Below are 20,737 nucleotides of genomic sequence, written 5' to 3'. Positions count from 1 at the left end.
TTGGGCAATGTTTTCAGAAATGTAATCTTTTCAATATGAAATTGCTGATGGTCCACGAAAATAAAACCCTTGACCCAAAGGAACATCAGATTGCTGGTCAAGGAGAAATGAGGAGCTGACAGTCTCAGCATGTATCCAGTTTGCTCCAAGGGCGGGGCAGAAGGGGCTCACACCTCTTTACTCCAAGACCCCCTCTCTTCTCTGCATACTCAGCCAAATCCTAGCACATAGGACAGGAACCCACCACACTTGACTGTTCCCAAAGACCAAGGATTGAGTACCGACTTGAGGTCAGGCACTGTGAAGTGTCTTTTGTTGGATGATGACCTCAACTCCACTGGGTAAGACCCATTTTATGGACAAAGAGCCTGAGGTTCTTTCTTCTCTATGATCCCTGGTTCTCTTCTTCCTACCCATTAAAAAGGCCAGGTGAGAATCAGATCAACGAAATCAAGGGAGAAATTACCTTGACTAAAACTGAAATTTCTACAAGGACAGTCGGTTTTCCCTTTTCGAGACTCCACTGCTCATTGGCACCTAGAGAGACCTGGTCACGAGCCATGCAGGCTGTGCCCCTGGGCGAGGGGATGGATTCATGGGTGAGGGTGCCCATCGAGGGCAGGACTAATGAGCAGTTATGGTGGCTCTTGCACACCTTCCCAAGGAATGCACACTCATAGCACAAGTGGCACTGATGTGGAAGAACACAAAGGGAGGGCACACTTGCACTGGCTCATGAGGGAGCTAAAAGGGCCAATGGGGATCCTCCCTGACCTGTGAGCAGCAGGTCTTTAGCAGACTCTCCCTCTCCACCCCGGCTCCTGCCTGCAGAGCACTGCTTACCTGGCCCAAGCTTGGAGATAGCATATAAAAGATCATAATTTATGACTGGAGTAGCATCTTCCACTTGTTTCCAACCAACTGGTGGAGAGGCAGGAGGTGAGATCAGGAACTGCTTGTCTGGATTGGGCGGAGCCAGGTGTGAGCTTCCTATGTGTAAAGTCTGAGGAGAAAAGTCAACACTGGTCACTGCCCTGCAGTGAAGAACTACAGTGTCAATAGCACCTGCCACAGCTTCTGGAAGGCAGATGTGAAAGGACAGGCCAAGTGCCAGGTGGAACAGGTGTGATTCCAGGAAGAGCTGGGAAATGGCCCTGGCCCTGACAGCACACCTGCAAGCTCGCTAGAAGAAGGGGGGGGGGGGTTGTGCTTCCTCTCTTGCTACTCAACTCCAGAAGGCCAAGTGTCATTTCTGAGGTTGTTCTCAAATTCACTGCCTTCTTAAAATAAGTACAAGACCGAGAATTCAGAGCATTAATTTTTCCTTTCTTGAGATGAATTCTTGGGTTTTCCATATATAACATCATCAATGTATAGATGGTCTTAAAAAAAAGGATGGGAGGAGGAGCAGAGCACAGTGGCACACACCTGTAGTACCAATGATTCAGGAGGCTGATGCAGGAGGATAGCATGTTTGAGGCCAGTCTCAACAACTTAGCAAGACCCTGTTTCCAAATATCTCCAAATAAAAAAAGGGGTGTGGGTTCAATTCATAGTACCATCAAAAAAAAAAAAAAAAAAAAAAAAGGATGGGAAGAGAGATGCATGCATAGCCAATGCACCTGACTCCTGACTCACCTGAGCAAAATATAACTTCATTTCCTTCCCAAGGAACTCAGTCTTATGCAGCTGCAGTCTGGCATCAGCTGCAGACAAAGGGTTGCTGAAGTTTATTCGGACACGTTTGAAGCTCTTAAAATACTGAAAGGTGATGTCCTTGTCATATGTCCTAAAGAGGGATTCAAATTTGGCCTGAAAAATAACAATAAAAATAAAAGGAGTTGAAATTTATCTGTATGTGACCTTTGACTAAAGGACATCATTACATTGCTTAGTAAAGAAATGAGTTACCAACCACTTCAAGAATTCCTAACTTCCTTCTTAAGGAGATGCTGCCATTTCTTTATGTATTTTTAGTGCATATTCTAGGCACACACTCTACTTCTGAGCAACATCCTTAGCCAACACAGCCCCTTATTTAGGCCAATTACAATTACAGGTGATTTTATAAGAAGGTAAGAAGATGACTTACTAAACTCACTTAATGAGCAGAACAATACCAATAATTAAATACTTCTTATGATAAGAGAAAAAAATATTTTTAAAGCAGAATGAGCATTTTCCTAGAAGGTTTAGTTTGGCAATTCCTTATTCCTAGGCCTCATATTCCTATGAACTTCCTTATCCTGGCCCACTCCAATCCTGCCATTTAGCTAAGGGTGATTTTACATATGTCAAATATTTCTTTAGGGCTTAAAGTGCTAAGTGCAGCTAATTTGGGAAACTTTTTTAAATTGAACAATGAACTTTTAAAAGTCTTGCATTTCTTAAAGGAAGTAGTTTAAAAATTCCCACTGTTTTTTTAAAAATCTTAGTCTGTTACTTTTTTTTAACTCTCTAAAATGATGCTGGTTTAAAATTAATGTATTGCAAATGGACCCATTTCTGCACTGGCTTGAATACAGACAGGCACACGTCATGAGAGAGAGTGAAAAGTAGGAAACATCCCGAGCTCCTAGAACGAAACGCCCAGCTGTGGGATTACCAGCTCTGATTCAGCAACCGGCCCACCAGCCTCTGGGGAGAGACCTGCCAGGGGTGGAGTGGGGCAGCGGGTGGTGGGCAATGGGGACTTCAAGGAAGATTGCACGGGCTTTTAGACGCTGTTGGAGTCTTTTTCCAAACTAAACACTTGGGACAGGTTGTAGGAACCCGTGTGCAAGGCGGCAGAGCGCCCGGATCCCGAGCACCGCGCCCTCTAACGCGCAGGCGAGCAGGAAATAGCTCGTGCACCGCGCGGACCCTCTGCAGGAATATTCGCGGCTGGTAAGGGAGGGCCTGGTCCCCGGAGCGCTCCCCCGCGGCTGCGGCAGGAAAGCGGCGAGGCGCCCCGGGGCAGGTGGTCGCGGGAGGGGCAGCAGCTCCCAGCCTCGTTTTCGCACAAGCCTGAGCTGCTCTTGAGCCCCAACGTTTCTGTGACTTTCCCACCAGGGGCTCTGCAGAGGCACGTGTGAAAGGACGCGCCTGACAGCGATTTCAGCTGGCCGCAGGCTACTATTCCCCACCTCTCTCCGGTGGCCGAGCTGCCAGGGTGTCTCGCTCGATGGGGAATTTCACATGACCTCATCAGTAGGCACTGTGACCAACTGTGTAGTTCTGAAGTTATGATTCAGAATTTGGGAGAGATGACTTTGATGAATAATTTTAGAATATAACTCAGGGCTCAGGATCAGAACAGAGAAATCCACATTCTCTGCTAAATCCCCATTCCCTGCTAAATCCCCATTCCTACCATAACATTCTCTTATTTGTTCTAATCTAGTTATTATAGTGGTTCAATAGCATTAGAATATGCTGTACGATCTAGTTAAAAAAAAAAAGCAAACTATGGTCCCAGATCACAATCCTAGTACACAATTATGAAGTTAAATTTGATTTTAAAAAGAAGAAGAAAAAAACCTTTGCGTGTTCCCATATGGCTTTGGGTATAAAGCATATAACACAAACATCATCCCTCAAACAGAACATACACAATATTCATTTATGTATATTATTAAAAACTCAGATAGCTGGGTAGCTAGCTATCAACAAAATATCTGACATTTTAATTAAACAAAGAAGAAAAGTATAGCGATTAAAATTACTAATTATATTAATTAGTAATTACCTCAATGAGATCTGCTGCCCAGGAGGCACATTAATCCCACATTTAAATTATTTATCCCAGTGTGATGATTTGCTAAGGCGCATTTTCTCTAGCTGGTCTAATCTGGAAGCTAGAAGCAGACCCTTATAATTACTATAAACATGCAATAAGTTGAGAATATGTATTCCCTAAGACGAAATCAAATTATTCTGAACTCTAGCTGTAAAAAGGTGGTTCTATTCACGGTGAGAAGAGGCCTCCCTGGAAAGGTCCACCCACACCTTCGGAATGAAAACCATGCAATTTCCAAACTCTGCCTCGCTAGGAAGCTGGTCCAGTAACCTAGATGCTTTCAAATTCTGAGATCTCTAAAAATTCCCTCATCTTAATTCCTAAAGCAACAGCTTTTGATTTTCAAGACTCAAAATACTATGGACTTATTTCAAAACCCCCAAACCCACAAGAGAGCCACACACCCACACGTATTTCAGTTAATAGTCCTAATTAGCATAATGCTTTGAAAACTCTCGAAAAATCACATTACATTAGAAGCCTTACCCTGGTTTCACTTTCGCTGAAGATCTCACTGTTTGCCACACAGGCAATCAGGGAGCTAAAACTGTAGTTAAAGTTTCTAAAATGCATCCTGCTTTCTTACAGGGAGAGCACTAGAGGCCCGCGCAGCCAGCTTCTTTTCCAAGAGACTGTAGGTCCCTTCTTGAGCCAGCGCTTATAAAGCACGGAGGGGGAGGGCCAGGCCCCTGGGAAAGAAAAAAAAAAGCCCAGCGTCCAGAGCATCCTGTTTGGACAGCAAATTCCTGAGTCAAGTCCTGCATGCTCGCAGGCAGACAGGGACAAAGTGTAAGTTTCTACTGGAAAGAGGTGACGTCAACACCTTAGTCATTTTCCCTATGCTAATTAACTCTGCTCGGGAGGATGGAAAACCAGCTGAGGTTGCTTCCCAGCTGCCCTGTCCACCCTCTCGCAGCATAGTTTCCACTGGTAGTAATTCCATTCAGCCACTCAGACGGCATGCTCCGCGGCTGAATGGGACGGCCCTTCTTAAGATGGAAAATGTTACAGAAGAACAAGGACGAAGGTCCACTGCAGTAAACAGCAATTAGCCTCCAGGGCCACTTCGAGGCTTTGGGAGACCTCGAAACCCAAGTCTTGATGAGTTGCTTGATCCCTGTAATTTCCTGACAGCCTCAATCAGTGTTTCAGCTGGGGCCTTAGAGAAAACATTTTGAAATCTGTCTTGGTCAATGAACTCTGCTTTTAAAGAAAAAAGTGGGATTTATTTTGAAATGTAGTGTTTCCCTTTGTTTTTTGTTTTTTTCCAATTGAACTTTATTGGATGAATGTCCCAATTCCCACTTGTGTTCTACAGGAATATGGTGGGAAGAGATATTAAAGCAATCTTAGAGTTTTCATTTGAAAACTTTATTATTGTAGTCTGAGAAATAGGGGATACAACACTTGGCCCATTTTCTAATGGCTACTGAATTCAGGCAAAGATACAAAAACATTTCAGAGGGTGGGGCTCAGTAGTAGAGAGCTGCCTCAGGTCCCGGGTCCCATTCCCAGCGCCATGAAAAACAAAACCCAAAATATTTTAGAGAATCTAGCCTCTGAAACTGAGAAAAAAATAAAATAAAATAAATAAGGAGGTCTGTTTAGAGACTCAGACTATTTTTTTTTTTATTTATTTAGGAAAGAAAGAAAAAATGGAAAGAATATACACTATAATTGAAAAGCTAGTATAGGGGGCCTCTTGTTCATGAGATGCCCAGTCTGGAGCACCTTGGGATGGAAGGCTGATTCCAGTTTTTTCAAAAGGTCGCAACTCTAACTTCTAGGCACTTTACCAGTTTGGATTCCTATGCTGTCTGGTCCTGGGTCCCTCCTCCTCTCTCCAGTTTCATTATCACCTGAAAGCATTCAAGTTATTTAAGCATTCTCTAGGTTAGGGACACCTAACTTCAACTTCCAAAAGTTAAATAGACCTTCCCATTCATATTTAAAAATTAAAGCAAGTATCATTAAAGTCAGCCAATAATTAAAAACAATGTATGCAACAGGAAAAAACAAAGCAGCACATTTATCTCTCCTAAAAAAGGAAAAGTCATCTTTGGATGAGTGAGTGTTGCTTCATTTCAATGCACTGAACCTCGCTGCCAACCGCAGGGTTACATAAGAAGCCAGTTACGGTGTTTGGTTGCCAAATTACCCATAGCTCCCAACCTGAAAATACCCAAATACATTTATTCTAAAAAGCCTGGAACACTGAACAGTAGTGTGCGTCAACACCAAGGAGGAAGTGCTCAGCCAGGACGGCGCTGTGACGGCGCTGTGTGATGGAGGGGACCTGCCTGGGCGATCTGGAGGCATCTGCCTGGAATCAGGGTTGTGGTGTGCGTGTGGTGAGTGGTGGTGTATGTGGGGGGACTGAGGGAAAGGGATGGAGACAGAGGACACAGCACTGCTCCAGAGCTCAGAGAAGTGCCCTCCCTGTGGTCCCACTCTGCCTTCTTTTCTCTCTCCTGGAGTCCATTTGGTAAAGAGCATTAAAAGGTGAACAGAGGAGCAGGAGAACACTCATTTCGTTGTCCTCCTCTTTTCTTTAAAAAACCATGACACAAATTTGGTTTGTGGGCAAAACTGGAACACTTCTGTCCATCTGAAACAACAGTACTGGCGCACTGGGATTTACTGTTTTAATTTCATATGAATGAGGAACAAAAAGAAGTGAGGTATGTAAAGGTCGTTCAACTGTTTTTGCTCACAGAAATGATAGGTCTTCCACTAGGCTGCCCCCAAAGCCTAGCAAAACATAATTCTGTACCTGCCTTTGGACTGATCAGCTCCATGAAATCAAACCTGAGCACATCCATTTTTAGATCAGAATAGGAGCAGGTCAAGATGATACCTGCCATTTTGTAAGGAGGCTGGAATGGAAGTTTCTGGCAAAAATAAAATAATTAGGTCACAAAACATGTCAGGGCCCTAGACTAGAAGAGAGACCCCCTAGGATCTGCCACCTGAGGTCTCCTTGGCTGCAAGGAGAGAAGCATGGGCAGATTTAATAAGAGTGATGCAGGTAGTATCACAATACCTGACCTCAAACTACACTACAGAGCTACAGTAACAAAAACAGCAGGTACTGACAATTAAGCAGACGTGACGAGCAATGGAACAGAGCAGAAGACAGAGGAAACCCACCAGACATAGCCATCGGATCTTTATCTGATCCTTGACAGAGATGCCAAAAACACATGCTGGAGAAAAGACAGGCTTTTTAACAAATGGTGCTGGGAAAACTGGATATCCAGATGTAGAAGAAGGAAACGAGATTTCTGTCTCTCACCCTGCACAAAAATCAACTGAAAGTGGATCAAAGACCTAGGGATTAGACCAGAAACACTGCAACTGCTAAAAGAAAACAGAGTCAACACTCCAACATGTTGGAGTAGGCACCAACTTCCTTAATAAAACCCATAAAGCTCAAGAAATAAAACCAAAAATGAATAAGTAGGATGGCATCAAATTAAAAGCTTCTGCACAGCAAAGGAAGCAAGAGCATGTAGAAACTGCAGAATGGGAGAAAATCTTTGCCAGCTACTCTCTTGACAGAGGATTAATATCCAGCATACACAAAGAACTCAAAAAACTTAGCACCAAAAATAAACAAGCAAAAAACAAAGCAAAGCAAACAAACAAAAAACCTTCAGAAACAAGTAACACACAAAAAGAAAATCAACTGGGCAAATAAACAGACATTTCTCAAAAAAAATGCAAATGACCAACACATATATGAAAAAATGTTCAACACCCTTAGCAATCAGGGAAATGCAAATCAGAACTTCACTGAGATCTCTCTGCAGTTAGAATGGCAATCATCAACAATGCAAATAACAATAAGTGCTGGAGAATATGTGGAGTGGAGGTCAGGCACATTCATGCATTGTTGGTGGTTCTGCTAATACTAATTAGTATTCTCTGAAAAGCAGTATGGAGATTTCTCAAAAGAACAAGAATGGAACCACCATATGACCCAGCTATCCCACTTCTTGATATTTATCCCAAGGAATTAAAATCAGCATACTATGGCAACATGTACATACCAATGTTTAAAGCAGTATAATTCACAATAGTCAAGTTATAGAACTAGTCCACGTGTCCTTCAGAAGGTGAATGGATACAGAAAATGTGGTGTATATATATATATATACACACACACAATGGAAATTTACTCAGCCATAAGTAAGAATGAAATTGTGTCATTTGTTGTTATGCTAAGTGAAATAAGCCAGACTCAGAAAGTCAAGGGTCAAATGTTTTCTTTCATTTATGGAAGTTAGAAATAAGGAATTAAAAGAAAAGAGAGATCACATGAAAATAGAAGGAGAACAATGGAGCAGAGGAGGGGCACCTAGGGGAGGGAGGCAGAGAGGGGAAGGGGAGGAACTGGAATGAAATTTACTGAACCACCCCATGTGCATGTATGATATATCACACGAATCCCACTTTTATGTGTAACTATAATGCACGATTAAAAACCTTGAGGAAGAACAATAGAGTAGGGGAAGAGGATCAGGGAGAAGAAGGAGAGCTGGGGAGACAGTGGTTGTGGGGCCTGAAATACAGTGAAGTCCGACATATACATTTATGAATATGTCAAAATGAACCCCACAATTATGTATAACTGTAATGCACTAATAAAAAATACACAGATATTCAAAGTAAATCAAACAAAAAGGCGTGGGGGGGGCAGGGGGGGACTCTGTTCTCTGTTACTTGTCCATTGCTTGTGGTTTGGGAGACAAGTACATTCTTGATTCTTGTTTGATAGTCAAATGTGATTGATTTGGAGGCAGCAGTGCCCACAGCAAAGTCTCATTAGAACTCTTGAAAAGCATACTAAACGTTGCACTCAAAACAGTAAAACGAAACTAGAAGCTAACAAAGAAATGAAATGCTTTAGTCAATTCAAAGCTTTAGATGTTTTGCATTTCTTCCACCCACACCATAAAAGCCATAAATGAATCTCTTTAACCTGCATTTGCCTCCTCTGGCTCCAAGCAGTTAGAGGGTATTTGCATTAAGAAGTTTCTATTTAGGGTGAGGGAAAATTGAGGTTTATGCTGAATTCCATCATTCCCATCACAGCATTCCTACAGCACAGCTAGGATGACCTCAGAACACCCATTATAAACCCCACAGAGCTGACAACGGCCCTGGCAACAGGCCACACAGGAAGCCAGGGACAAAACCAAGCGACCAGGGAGGGAAACTGAGGCTTGACTGGGAGGTCGACCAACGCACAGAGAAGAAGGAAGCAATTTACAAAGGTCTTTTTGGGAAAAATGGCAACCTACTAAATGGATGCCAGGCTAATAAAAATCCCCTTTACCCGGTGTTTAGCTCCTGGGACGACGGCAGGCCTTGTATTCTTGTTTGGGGAAGACTTGCTGGTAATTAATGTCTGTAGCCCTTCCCTGCCAAAGCAGCACTGTCCCTCCACCTCCATGCCCCTCGGGTGCCACTGCCCTGCTTCTGAGCCCACGCAGCAGGGCACGACCCTCTGCGTGAGGGAAGAACATGTCCAACTTAATACACACTCACCTTGCCTTCTTTTATGGCATGTTTTATAAGGTGTGCCATGTAAAGCAGAGCTTATACAGAATTTACAAATAAACTGCTCGGCTGGCAGAGGTACTCAAAGAATGAGGTTCACGATCAAGAACATTTGGACACCATTTGTCTAAGCAGTGGTGCGATTCAATTCCCTGTTTTCTTTAGGCCTTTTCATAACCAGCGAGTGTGAAGAAAGAAAGTAGGAAGAGCATTCTTCTTTTTGATAGCTATAAAGGAATTTCTATCTTTAGCCACTCTCAGAGGTAATCAGGGAATGGCTCAGGGGAGGCCAGATGTGGACTGAGGGATTCTGGCTCTTAGTGTTGCTTTAATTCTGGGAAAATGTGCTTGCCATAAGGAAGGGTCACCATTTAAAAGAAAATGGAAAGCAAAGTGACAGCGTTTCAAAGAAAATGCAAAGTAGAGCAGATAACTTTTCCTTTGGGATGGGCTCTGAGGGCTCTGACTACTAAAGAATGTGCCGAAGAAAACAGGGAAGTTCTCCATCCCTGAGGATGAATGAGAACCAAACTCTAAATCTGAAATAAGAAAATTACTTTTTAAGTGTGACAGGTTTCATCTTCTGTAGGAAAACTGAAGAAGTGATAATAAATGTCAGCCTGCTGGCACACATCGCTGACACTTTGAAAAGAACAGAGAAGTCTGGAATAACATTTTATACTTTGTACAAGTTAGTACAAGAAAGTGTGCAAATAGTTTGAATAATACAAAACTTATATGAATGGCTTACTTATGTCAGTGTCAAAGGTGATGGGTGCAAACGTACTCTGGGTTCCTTCTGCTAAAGGTGAAATGCTAAGCACACTTCAGTGAACCTACCAAGGTCAGTTCAAGTTCGTAATGGATATAAAGAAAAATCATCATCATGGAAAGAAATAGAGAAAGAAAGAAAAGGAAATCACCCATCTAAGGTTGGGAGGAGGAGTGTGTCGAGATTTATTCCTGAAGACAGAGGTCACAATTCTCAGCAGATTCCATCTGGTTTGTTGAATTCCGTGTGTGCTCTGACTCCCATTAACTCTTGCTTCCTTATTACCTCAACCTTTCCTTAGCACATAAAGATTAACCACCCCTCTGCAACTTCTTGGAAAAACACTGTGCCCTGTTAAGATGAAGAAATAGCCACAGGCAAATCAAAACTAGACTTAATGACTTGGAGACCAGCAGATGAGGATTAAGGGAGGTAACATTTATTTAGAGATTACTAGGGCCTAAAGCCACCCTAATTAATCATTTCTTCTTTTGTTTCTTAGTCTGTTCCTTTCCAGACTCACCTTGCTTTGATTACTGATTTTGACTTCTGCTTTGATGCCATTCTCAGCCTGGGGCACAATCTGCAGTGAACAAAACCTGGGCAAGAACGGCTGCCCAGGAGTGGGCGCTGAACGTCCACCATGACCAGCATCACTCCCCGATGCCTGGCTGTATTTATTCTAGTGCGAAATGGCTCTCACCACCTTAGGCTCAATTCTTTCCCTAGAATCCATTCTTTCACCTTAAAAGGATGAGCTCTACTTTCTAATGTTGATGTCCATGGATGAACCTTGCTCCTCCCCAGCAGGATTTCCTACTTAAGTGGGAAGGACTGAGACTACTATGCCCTGGCCAGGACTTGTTCTGGAAGCTTCTCGCAGGCAGCCTGGCCCAAGTGCTGGGGACGTAGGAACACCACACCAATACCTGGTGAGTGACTGGCTGAACTAAATAGATCAAAAGGCAAGGAGTTCATGGAGGAAAAGGAAAAGAGCCAGCAAGATGGGAATCTGGAAATCGTCAACACCAGAGAGAAACACAATCTCAACAACTCTGCTAAGCAGGGCTTGTCTCCACACCCAGTCTTAAAACTAAGGAGGAGTCCGCTCAGAAATAGTTTTCAATGTATGTGTGCTCTTACCTACTATTTCCATTCCATCCACACACCCTGTTTCCATGTCTGTAGTGAGAAATCCCGACAGGGCTATTGCATGTGCTTTCTTATATTGCATTCTTTGCTGACTACTTAAAAGTCAGATAGTAAGTCACATGAAGAGACATGTACCCTGCCATCCTCATGAAGCAATGCAATCCTGGAAATGTTCTTAAGGAAAGATAAGCCCAAATACACAACTAATAAGATCCCACACTCACCACCACAAAAGAGAATGGATGTGCTGACTTCACTCATCAGGAAAATCTGTGTGTTCATGTCAAGAGCCCAAGACTTGGGTTCATGTCTTTGCACCAGAGGGCCTGAGGCATAAGAGCTGGCCCTTCCTCTCTCAGGCCAAGATGGCCCCGTCAGTTTACTCCTTGGGAACTGGTAGCCTCCAACACTTAAAAAGAAATAAGTATCAATATTGAAAAATTGGGGGCTTTCACATAGAAACTGTGTTCCTACATTTTGGGGGGTAAAGGGAAAGGAGGATGTGACACTGTGGCCCTGAATACCATGTGTTTTTGGCTAAGCAGGTGCCTTTAGTGGAAACCAGGGATCTCCAGTACCAGGGTCCCCACCACTCCTGTGGTCTCACACCTGCCCCTCCACCAATGACTGACCCCCAAAGGCATTTAAATTTTCAGCTTTGGCTTAATTTAGTAATTCATCAAAACAGATCAGTCAACCCCTAGAGCCAGGCACTGGGTGTGGTGGCTGTAGGCACAGGCAGAGCAGCTTAGCCATCCTGGCTAGGGCTCACTCTGTCCTCTGTCAAATGATCTGCACCAAATTATGCTGTGGAAAGCGCGTCTCTCCTCTCCTCATGGCAGCTCTGTGTGTGTGTTGTGTGGCCCATTCACAGGCACAACGAATTCCCCTGGTGACTCCCTGCGCATCTTGGGAATGTTCTCTCCCTCTCCTTAAATCACACTGTAAATACTGAGAGACCTGGTTATAGGGATGACCTTGACTCCTCAAATACATAGAAACCAGAGTTGATTTCTTAAAGCAATTTTTAGTAAAAAAATGATTGGGCCATAAGAGGGAAGTGAACAATATGGCTAAGAACCGGAACCCTGATTCATCTCTAGATCTCTATAGAACTAGCTTACGATTAAGGGAGGCAGAAAGATTTTTAATGTGATTGGCATTAGAAGACACAGAAAGACAATCTGAACATATTTTCAGAGTGAGGTTTTGAGATAGTTTTAAAAGACCAGGTTGAGAAGACAGCATTTCAAACTGCTCTTGTAAAAAAATCTAGGAGACATTTTGATCAATCATCTAATATTGACAATAACTTGGGAAGATTATGCCTAACTTCATCTTTTTTAGAAACCCTTCCATTAGTCTAGTCCCCTTTGGGCTCTTCCATTCTAAGAAAGGTCACAAAGGTCACAATCACTACTCCGCTCAGTAGAGGGAAAATACTTTGGCCTATACAATAATCAACTAGTCAACCCAATCAACCAACCAGCCAACTAGCCAATCAGCCAACTAACCAACCAACCAACCAGTCAACATGGCAGCCAACCAACCAACCAGCCAGCCAGCCAGCCAACTAACCAACCAACCAGTGAACAAGGCAGCCAACCAACCAACCAGCCAGTCAAAACAACAACACAACCAGCTACCCAAACAACCAGCCAGCTGGCCAGCCAACCAACTAACCAACTGCTGCTGCCTTCTGGACTCTGAGACAGAGGTCCTTGTGCAGGAGATTTACTGGGGGAAAGCGAGGGGAGAAAGCAGGGCTGGCAGACGGAAGGTGGAGTAACAATACGATGGCCTGCTGACCCTCTGGGGAGTTCTGGGGGAAGGATGACACTTGATGGAGCAGGAGACATACCTACACTGATCAGCAGTGGGACAGGGGCTACCCTGGTGAAGCGGTGGAAATTGGGTGGGGTGGCTTGTTTCAGGATGAAGTAATCCCCAAAGTGGGCAACAGCCAAGAGGACACAGAGACAAATCTCTATTTTGGGGTATATCACAGTGTCCACTTCAACAACCAACCAACCAACCAGAAACAAGCTGAAGAAATTAGAAGGCTCCAAAGATTTGTACCCAATGTCAAGCATCTGAGATCTCTGACAAATATAACCATTAGCTCATCTATCACTGGGAAGAACTTCAAAAGGAATGTGGGAGGGCTGGGGTTGTGGCTCAGTGGTAGAGCGCTGGCCTAGCATGTGTGAGGCATGGGGTTCAATTCTCAGCACCACATATAAATAAATGAATTTAAAAAAAAAAGGTTCATCAACATCTTTAAAAAAAAAAAAAGAAAGGAAAATGTGGGTAAAAAAGTAGTGAACTCTATAGTTTACTCACTCTCAGTTCAAACCACATCAACTAGAACCGGAATAGGGACCCAAAAATGTCACTCCTGTGAATTCATTCTAAGGAAATTCTCAGGGCCATGGGCAAAGATTTAGATGCAAACATATCCCTGTATGTCTATTTATGCAACTGCAATATCTAATCAGTGACCAGACGATAAATATGCTAAAAACCCATTCAACAGACTATGGAGCTACTCACAGTAAGGAAGTGAAGACTACTTAATGGCAAAAAAGATGTTCAAGACTTGCTGTTAAGGCACCAGGTGTGGTGGCGCATGCCTGTAATCCCTGTGACTTGGGAGACTGATGCAGGAGAATAGCAAGTTGGAGGTCAGCCTCAGCAATTTAGCAAGACCCTAAGCAACTTAGCAAGACTCTGTCTCAAAATATAAAAATTAAAAAGGGCTGGGGGGTGGAGCTCAGTGGTAAAGCATCCTTGGGTTCAATCCCTAGTACCAAAAAAGGTTTCAAATTATGTTTAGTGCTGTGATTGTTTTGGTGAAAAAAGGGAAGAATTATAGTAAAGAAGATTGCAAAAATAATAAAGCAAAGAGAAACTACAGAGAGAGAAGCAAAGAAAAAAACATTAAAAAATAAGATTCAATTGGTTTAATAGAATTTTCACAGTGAACACTGATTACTTTTGTAATAAAGGATTCCTCCCCACCCCCAACTAGATGCTGTATTTCAATGGCCAAGATAACTGTGGTTAACAGATACACAATGTAAGGTTAAAGGTAATCAGAGAGGAAAATCTACGTCCCCCCCCCCTCCCTTTTGAGCTTTAGTTTGGTATCATGGCTTTTAATTTATTTGTACTGTTTACCATATGCATAATCCTTAAACTGGTGTTTCTCGACTCTGCCAATTGTTGAAAAATTCCCATTTCTTACCTGAACACTTTTAAAGACAGGGATTTCACTAGAAAACATCCATTTTGCTTTCTTTTGCTAACCTCTCCTGCCAACCCTCTTTACCTTGTGAAATACCCAATTAATCAATTGTGCTGGATGAGCCATTCCCATGAGTCAGGGCTCTGCACATGCCAGGAACGGTCACTTCGATGCACCACAGGTGGCTGACCAAGCTCTGCAGATGCGTGAGCAGAAGTCATGAAGCGCATTCTGCAGACTCCAGAGAGTGGCCAGCAGAGGATATCCCACATTCTTTGGAAAATCTGCCATCTGGGCAATGCAAATGACCTCCAGCCAGCCAGCATACCTTCTCTGAGTGAAACTATGCAATTCTTTCTTGTGGAAGCCATGACCTTCATGTACTCCCTTCTCATCTGCATTAGTTTCCATTCTTCTTAATGCTCAGGAAGCACATCCTGGTCTTTTCCTTTCTCCCTGCAAGGTCCCCTCCCTGGAGCCTCCTCTTCTAACAAGACTGGAATGTTAAGCAATAAACTATTTTCCATTTTGGTGTTAACGATGACAGCTGTTTAATGTATAAGGCACTGCAAGAGAATTTGTATTTAATCAGCACATTCTGGAGATCAAAGTCCCAACCCCAAAGGAATGCATTGCTGAGGGGAAAATTCCAGGCAGCAAGTCAGTTACAGGGCAAATAGACAGGTGGGTTCTTCTGGGGCTAGAAGTTGCCTACCTGGGCAAGCACCTACACGGAACAGACTTCCAAGTCTAAAGGAAAATCATGAGTCTGTCCATTCATCCAACCACCATTTATTAAGGATCTGTGCCAACCTGAACCCAAGGCTGAACACAAGGGTTGAATTAATTACCCCTATTACACAGTGTCATAACACAAGGGACCTCTAGTTCTTACATTCACCGCATTTTAATTGGTTTCCTCTACTAAACTAAGAGTAGATCAAGCCACAGACCGTAGAACAGTTAAAGTCCTTCATAAACATGTGCAAAACAAAACATGTGGCCAAGTACCTGACTCTTGACTGGAGATAGGAGGAGGGAAGGGTGGGCACTCCTTCAGAAAGCTCACAGACAAATCAGTCAAGAAACCCTAAGCCACTGCCAGGGCTCAGTACAGTATCAGCACTCTACTGGGAGCTCCGAAAGCCTAAGACACAAGTTTTGCTCCTACAGGGGTTTAACAGAGCAGCTTGGGAGACAGGACTGCAACTATGGTGACAAGATAACAAAAATGATCTCTCTTGTGTGATGCAGAGGCTCAGAGCTCAGGATATTGAGGGTGGTGATCTGAAAGGCTAGTACAGTAGGTCATGATCCCATCTTGATATTGAACGGGTCCAGTTATAGAAAGTCCTGTGGATTAAGGACTTGATAATAGGAAAGATCGGAAATAAATAGGGAAAAAAAAAATAAGTTTTGTCATTACTGCCTAAAACATATATATTAGGCATGTTAATTTTCATGCAGAATCAAATAAGGAGCTACTTTTATTAAAAGACATATCCACTTTATTCATTTTCAAGGAATTCCTTTGATCTATCACCTAAGTTTTGGATGAATTCAGTTAAGTGCTAATATCTGTTATGTTCTGAATTTCTTGGAAATTCTACCTTTGTCTATTTTAAAATAAAAACAATCTATGCAATATATGTGGTTCATTTCTTATAGTTTGGTAAGAGCATAAAAAAAGTAAATTAATGTCTTAGATAAAGTCTTCTGATAGACCATATACCCCAATTTGGGCTTGGAGAACAGGTATACAGAATGGGATGAGGTGGGAGGATGCTGGGCGTGGTGTACTGGGACGGGATGCTACATGCAGCTGTGATAAAGACAATTCTGGCAGACTGAGCTTTCCAAAGATGGCTCCAACACTGTCTCCCATCCCACATGGTCTTGTAGAACCTGGCCATTCCCCGTCAAGAGGGAGAATGTATGTCTCCTGCCCTTGAACACAGAGGGCCTTTGTGAGGGCCTCAACCAATACCATGTGGTGGAAAAGACACCGTGTCACTTCCAAGGCAAAGTCACAAAAAGCCACAGACATCTACCTGTTCTCTGAGGATGCTTCCTTCTAGAACAGTTACCGTGTGGTCAGGAAGCCAAAGCAGCCCACGAAGAGGCCCACATGGAAAGGAACCAAGGCCTCCATTCCAAAGCCCCAGCTGTGCCCATAGCTGACTGCCAGCACAGCTTGCCAGCTATGTTAGTGTGACATCTTGAGCAGAAGCTTAGACCCAGCCCAGCAAACCCAGCAGACAGCACTTGAAGGACAAAAGAACCACCCTGCAGAAACTGAGATGCACAAGCAAAACAGATGGTCGCTGCTTTAAGCTGCCAAGTTCCCGGTGGCCGGGTGGCAGGTTTGCAGTAATAGTAACTGGAACAACGTTTCAGAGATGGGCAGAAGGGGCAAGCCTTGTGATAATTAGACATGGAAAACAAGCAAGGAGGGTCAACGTGATGAGCTGTTTTCCACCTAGAGACCAGACCAGAAGAGTAGGGTCTGCTATAGTTCAGATCTTGAATGTTCCCAAGAGCCATGTGTTAAAGACTTGGTCTCCAGGTTGGTGCTCCTGGGAGGTGGTAGAACCTTTAAGGGCTGGGGCCAAGTGGGAGGTTCTTAGGTTACTGAGGGTGTCCCCTTAAAGGGGCTTATGGGACTCTAGAATTGCAGGGTAATAAAACTGTATTATTTTCAGCCATTAAAATTGTCCTGGTAATCTGTTACACTGGCAACAGGAAACGATTCAGACTTTAACCTTGAGAAAAGTAGCTTTGTACAACACTGAGCAGACAGAATGCTCAAAAGACATATTTTGTAATCAATAAACTACTGTCCTCTTTATTTCCTCTTGTCTTAGCCTGGGGCAGAGGGGATGATATTTCCCTTTTGATGTTAGCATGTAGAATGGCCAAAGCTGGGCTCAGGTTGGCCTGAACATGAACACTGGCTACAGCTCTTACTGGGGGTCCCTGAACAACTGGTGCTTGCAGGATGGCCACAATGGCATGTACAGCCATAATCTGTCATGATGGGCTTGATATCCATTTTGGCCACAGCCCAGGACATACTAGTTGCTATATATTTTGAAATATTACCTCTGGACTTGAACATTACCTCTAGACTTCAGTTTCTGCCTCAGTAGAGTAGGGACAACCTAAGTCAAAGGTTGTTGTAGAATTAGCAGAGACAGGCGCTTCCACACTGTGGTTCCCAGGGCAGTGGAATCTGTATTAGCTGGGAACTTGTTGGAAATGCAAATTCTTGCCTCACTGTGGTAGGCAGAATCCTAAAGTGGCCCCCAAGACCTTGCCCCTCATGTCCATTCTCTCCATTGCCCTGAGATACTGACTCTGGTGGATTCTACTTCCATGTTTAGATTATGTTGCACTGGAGATTATGTAGGGAGCCCTTGGAAAGGACAGACTTTTCTTGAAGTCAGAGATTTAATGTGAGAGACACCTCCACTGCTGACTTTGGAGACAGAGTGGCCAAGTGACTAGGAATGTGAGTGCCCTCAAGGAACAAGAGTAGCCCCTAAAAAGGGAACAGAGACCTGATGTGCCTGGGGACAATCTCCTGCAGGGCCTCTGGTCAGGATGCAGCTCTGCCAAGGAGCTGGTCCCAGCCTGGTAATACCTTGAGCAGAAAATCCAGCCTTGAGTCCCTGCACTTCTGACCTACAGACCTGCCAGAAATGGTGTTGCTGTAAGCCATTAATTTATTGCACAGCAAAAGAAAACTGACATAGACATTTACTCTGTGTTTAGCAAGCCTCCAGGTGACTGTGATGCATGTGCAAGTTTGAGCACCACCCGGGTGGGTAATGGGCCTGCCTAGCACAGTGCTGGGGGACCGAGAGCTGTATATATTATATATTGCCAGGATCTTCAGGCTGTCTTTGTTGTATTTTAAAAGTTTTTAAAAGCACAAAAAAGAAAGATCTTCCAGAGTTGCCATTTCAGATATTAAGGTCAGGTTGATTGTTGGGCATTCTGCAAATGACAAACAAGCTCTTCCTTTAAGGACATTCCCAAAGAAAGCGAGGGACATAGCAAGTCCTCCCATGGCTTCCATGTGCTCTCTCTGAAGGAAAGCTAGCTTTGGACCATGCACTGCCCCTGCCACCTCTCAGCTCAGGTCCTGCCTCACTGGTTCCCAGTTCTGGCCATCCTGTTCCGGCTCACTGATGCCCCACCGGCCTGTCCTCAGGTCTTGGGACCTTTAGCCAAGTTGCTTCCTCTGCCTGCAGCATCTTCCACAGCTTCTCCTGGCTCATTCCTACTTTAACAGCATTTAAATATCACTCCCCAGACAGCTTGCTCTGGACCCCTGACGTGGGCAGGTCCTCTGCTGGAGCTCCTTCTTCTTCCTGGACAAGTGTAATGGGTCCATGGTTTATCTTTGTAACACCCGGGCTGCCCACTGAGATTCCCCATGGGCTACAAAATGACTGCCTGTTTTCCCATCTAGCCAATTTCTGGAGATGACTCAGGGACATCTGTTGACTGAATGACTGAGGGCATTAATGGTCAAGCTATGTGGAAACTCCAAAATATTGACCTAAAAAGAGGAAGTTAGGGGGAAAAAAAGAGATAATTGGTATATACCATTGAACTCATTTATAAATGGTTTAAACAGTCAATTTTGTTTCATATATTTGACCACATTTTTTAAAACTGGAAAACAAATACACAAAACCTCAATATCTATTTCATTCTGAATTAAGTCCAGGGGCATTTTGCCACTGAGTTACATCCCAGCCCTTTTAATTTTTTTTGAGACAGGGTTTTGCTAAATTGCCAAAGCTGGCCTCAAACTTGTGATCCTTCTGCCTCAGCCTCCTGGATGGCTGGGATTACAGACGTGTGCCATCATCACGCCCAGCCACCCTCAACCTTTTTAAATGACTGAGGGGGAGTCTGACTTTGGGATTCAAGTCAATTAGCATTTTTTTCACGGGACATCTTCTGAGTCTTATCCGAGTCCAAGGAACCTATTGATCCCCAAGAGAAAAAGTAAATGAAACAGCCGTGCTCTCAGGAAGCTCCCTTCTCCGGCTGGAGGAGATGTCTGTATATGGGTTTCTCCTTTAAGTCTTGGTGAACAGCAGGAAGAGTGACACTCAGTGATAAGTGGCAGGAGCTGTGTGATGTGGACGTCAGGATCTGGCACTGAAGCTTGGAGAAGACTGGGCGGCAGAACTTGCTCCATCACTTATTATAACATCTCCCACCCTGCCCCCGTTGGTGGGGAGCTGCTGGGACCACGTCTCCTGGGCCCTGGGCCTGCACGTGGGTGTGGGTGGGTCTCTCTGTCTGGCCCCTCATATGCTTCTCAGGGGAAACTAAGCCAAAAGGCAAAGGCAAGGCAAAGCCACAAAAGCAGGCTCAACCCCCCCACCCCACCACCTCCCCATTTCAATGTCTCCTCAAGCTTATTTCTTGCCCTTGGGGGAGACTATAGCACTGCACAGTGGGCAGTTGGGCCACTGGCACATTCCCCCAACCCAGCCAAGGACACTCTGAACACCAGCTTGATATCTGCTAACAACAGATTCTGCAAGGACAGATGTGAGCGTCGGCCCCCACGGAAAACTGACTAGAGCCATGACAAAGGAGGTCACTTCAGAAATGAGGAAGTGGTCCGCAGGCTCCTTGTGGTTTCTGATGAAACCTGCTGCAATGTGGGACACGGGTGAACGCAGGCACAGGGAGCACACACAGGCGCGCTCGCCGAGTACTCCGGAGGAGGAGCAGGTGACCGCATCTGAGAGCCTGTGTTCTCCTGTGCTGCCAGCCCGCGATTTCTCTCGCTGTTTCTCAACTGAAGACGTTTTGGATGAAACGGTCTTTCTCTAGGTGGCCGTGTCCCTTGCCTTCGAGACTGTTCTCCCGGTGCTCTCCAGAATTTCCTCCACTGCTCCCTTTTCCCTCTTCCCCCAAACTCTCCAGCCACTCTCCCCTATCTGTTGCTGCAACCCCAAAGTCTCCCAGGGATTTTCAAACGCCCCTGGGAGTAGACCCTTGGGGAGTATATAAATCTGGGATCTAAAATTAAGCAGGTGTTTTAACATCTTAAGAATAGCCCCAGAATACCAAATGCACTTATTCAATTTCTTGTTCAACAGGAAAGAATGACTTCTTCCAGTGCAGAGTGCCTCTGAAACAAGTCATTTCAAACAGGTCCAAAGGGATACTGGTATTGTCTGGATCTCCA

At 44.2% G+C, this 20,737-nt stretch overlaps 1 protein-coding gene across 2 annotated transcripts in view; it reads right to left on the bottom strand.

The window, feature by feature from the left end:
- Rcan1 (regulator of calcineurin 1) overlaps positions 1-20,737 on the bottom strand; it is an 85,200-nt gene that overhangs the window by 3,562 nt on the left and 60,901 nt on the right. Inside the window, exons 1-3 of one of the 2 annotated variants that reach the window (XM_027929231.2) lie at positions 4,265-4,516; positions 1,639-1,812; positions 844-1,003 (exon numbers count right to left, since the gene is read on the bottom strand). In XM_027929231.2, the coding sequence (XP_027785032.1) occupies positions 844-1,003; positions 1,639-1,812; positions 4,265-4,351 (421 nt within the window). In that variant the 5' untranslated portion in view covers positions 4,352-4,516. Of the gene's footprint in view, positions 1-843; positions 1,004-1,638; positions 1,813-4,264; positions 4,517-20,737 lie in introns of those variants that run through there. The other variant, XM_027929230.2, reaches the window with a different exon arrangement.

This window comes from Marmota flaviventris, chromosome 8, assembly GCF_047511675.1.
Source record: "Marmota flaviventris isolate mMarFla1 chromosome 8, mMarFla1.hap1, whole genome shotgun sequence".
Classification (NCBI taxonomy): Eukaryota; Metazoa; Chordata; class Mammalia; order Rodentia; family Sciuridae; genus Marmota; species Marmota flaviventris.
Note: the sequence above shows the minus strand (reverse complement) of the source record. Positions and strands in the feature narration are given on the sequence as shown.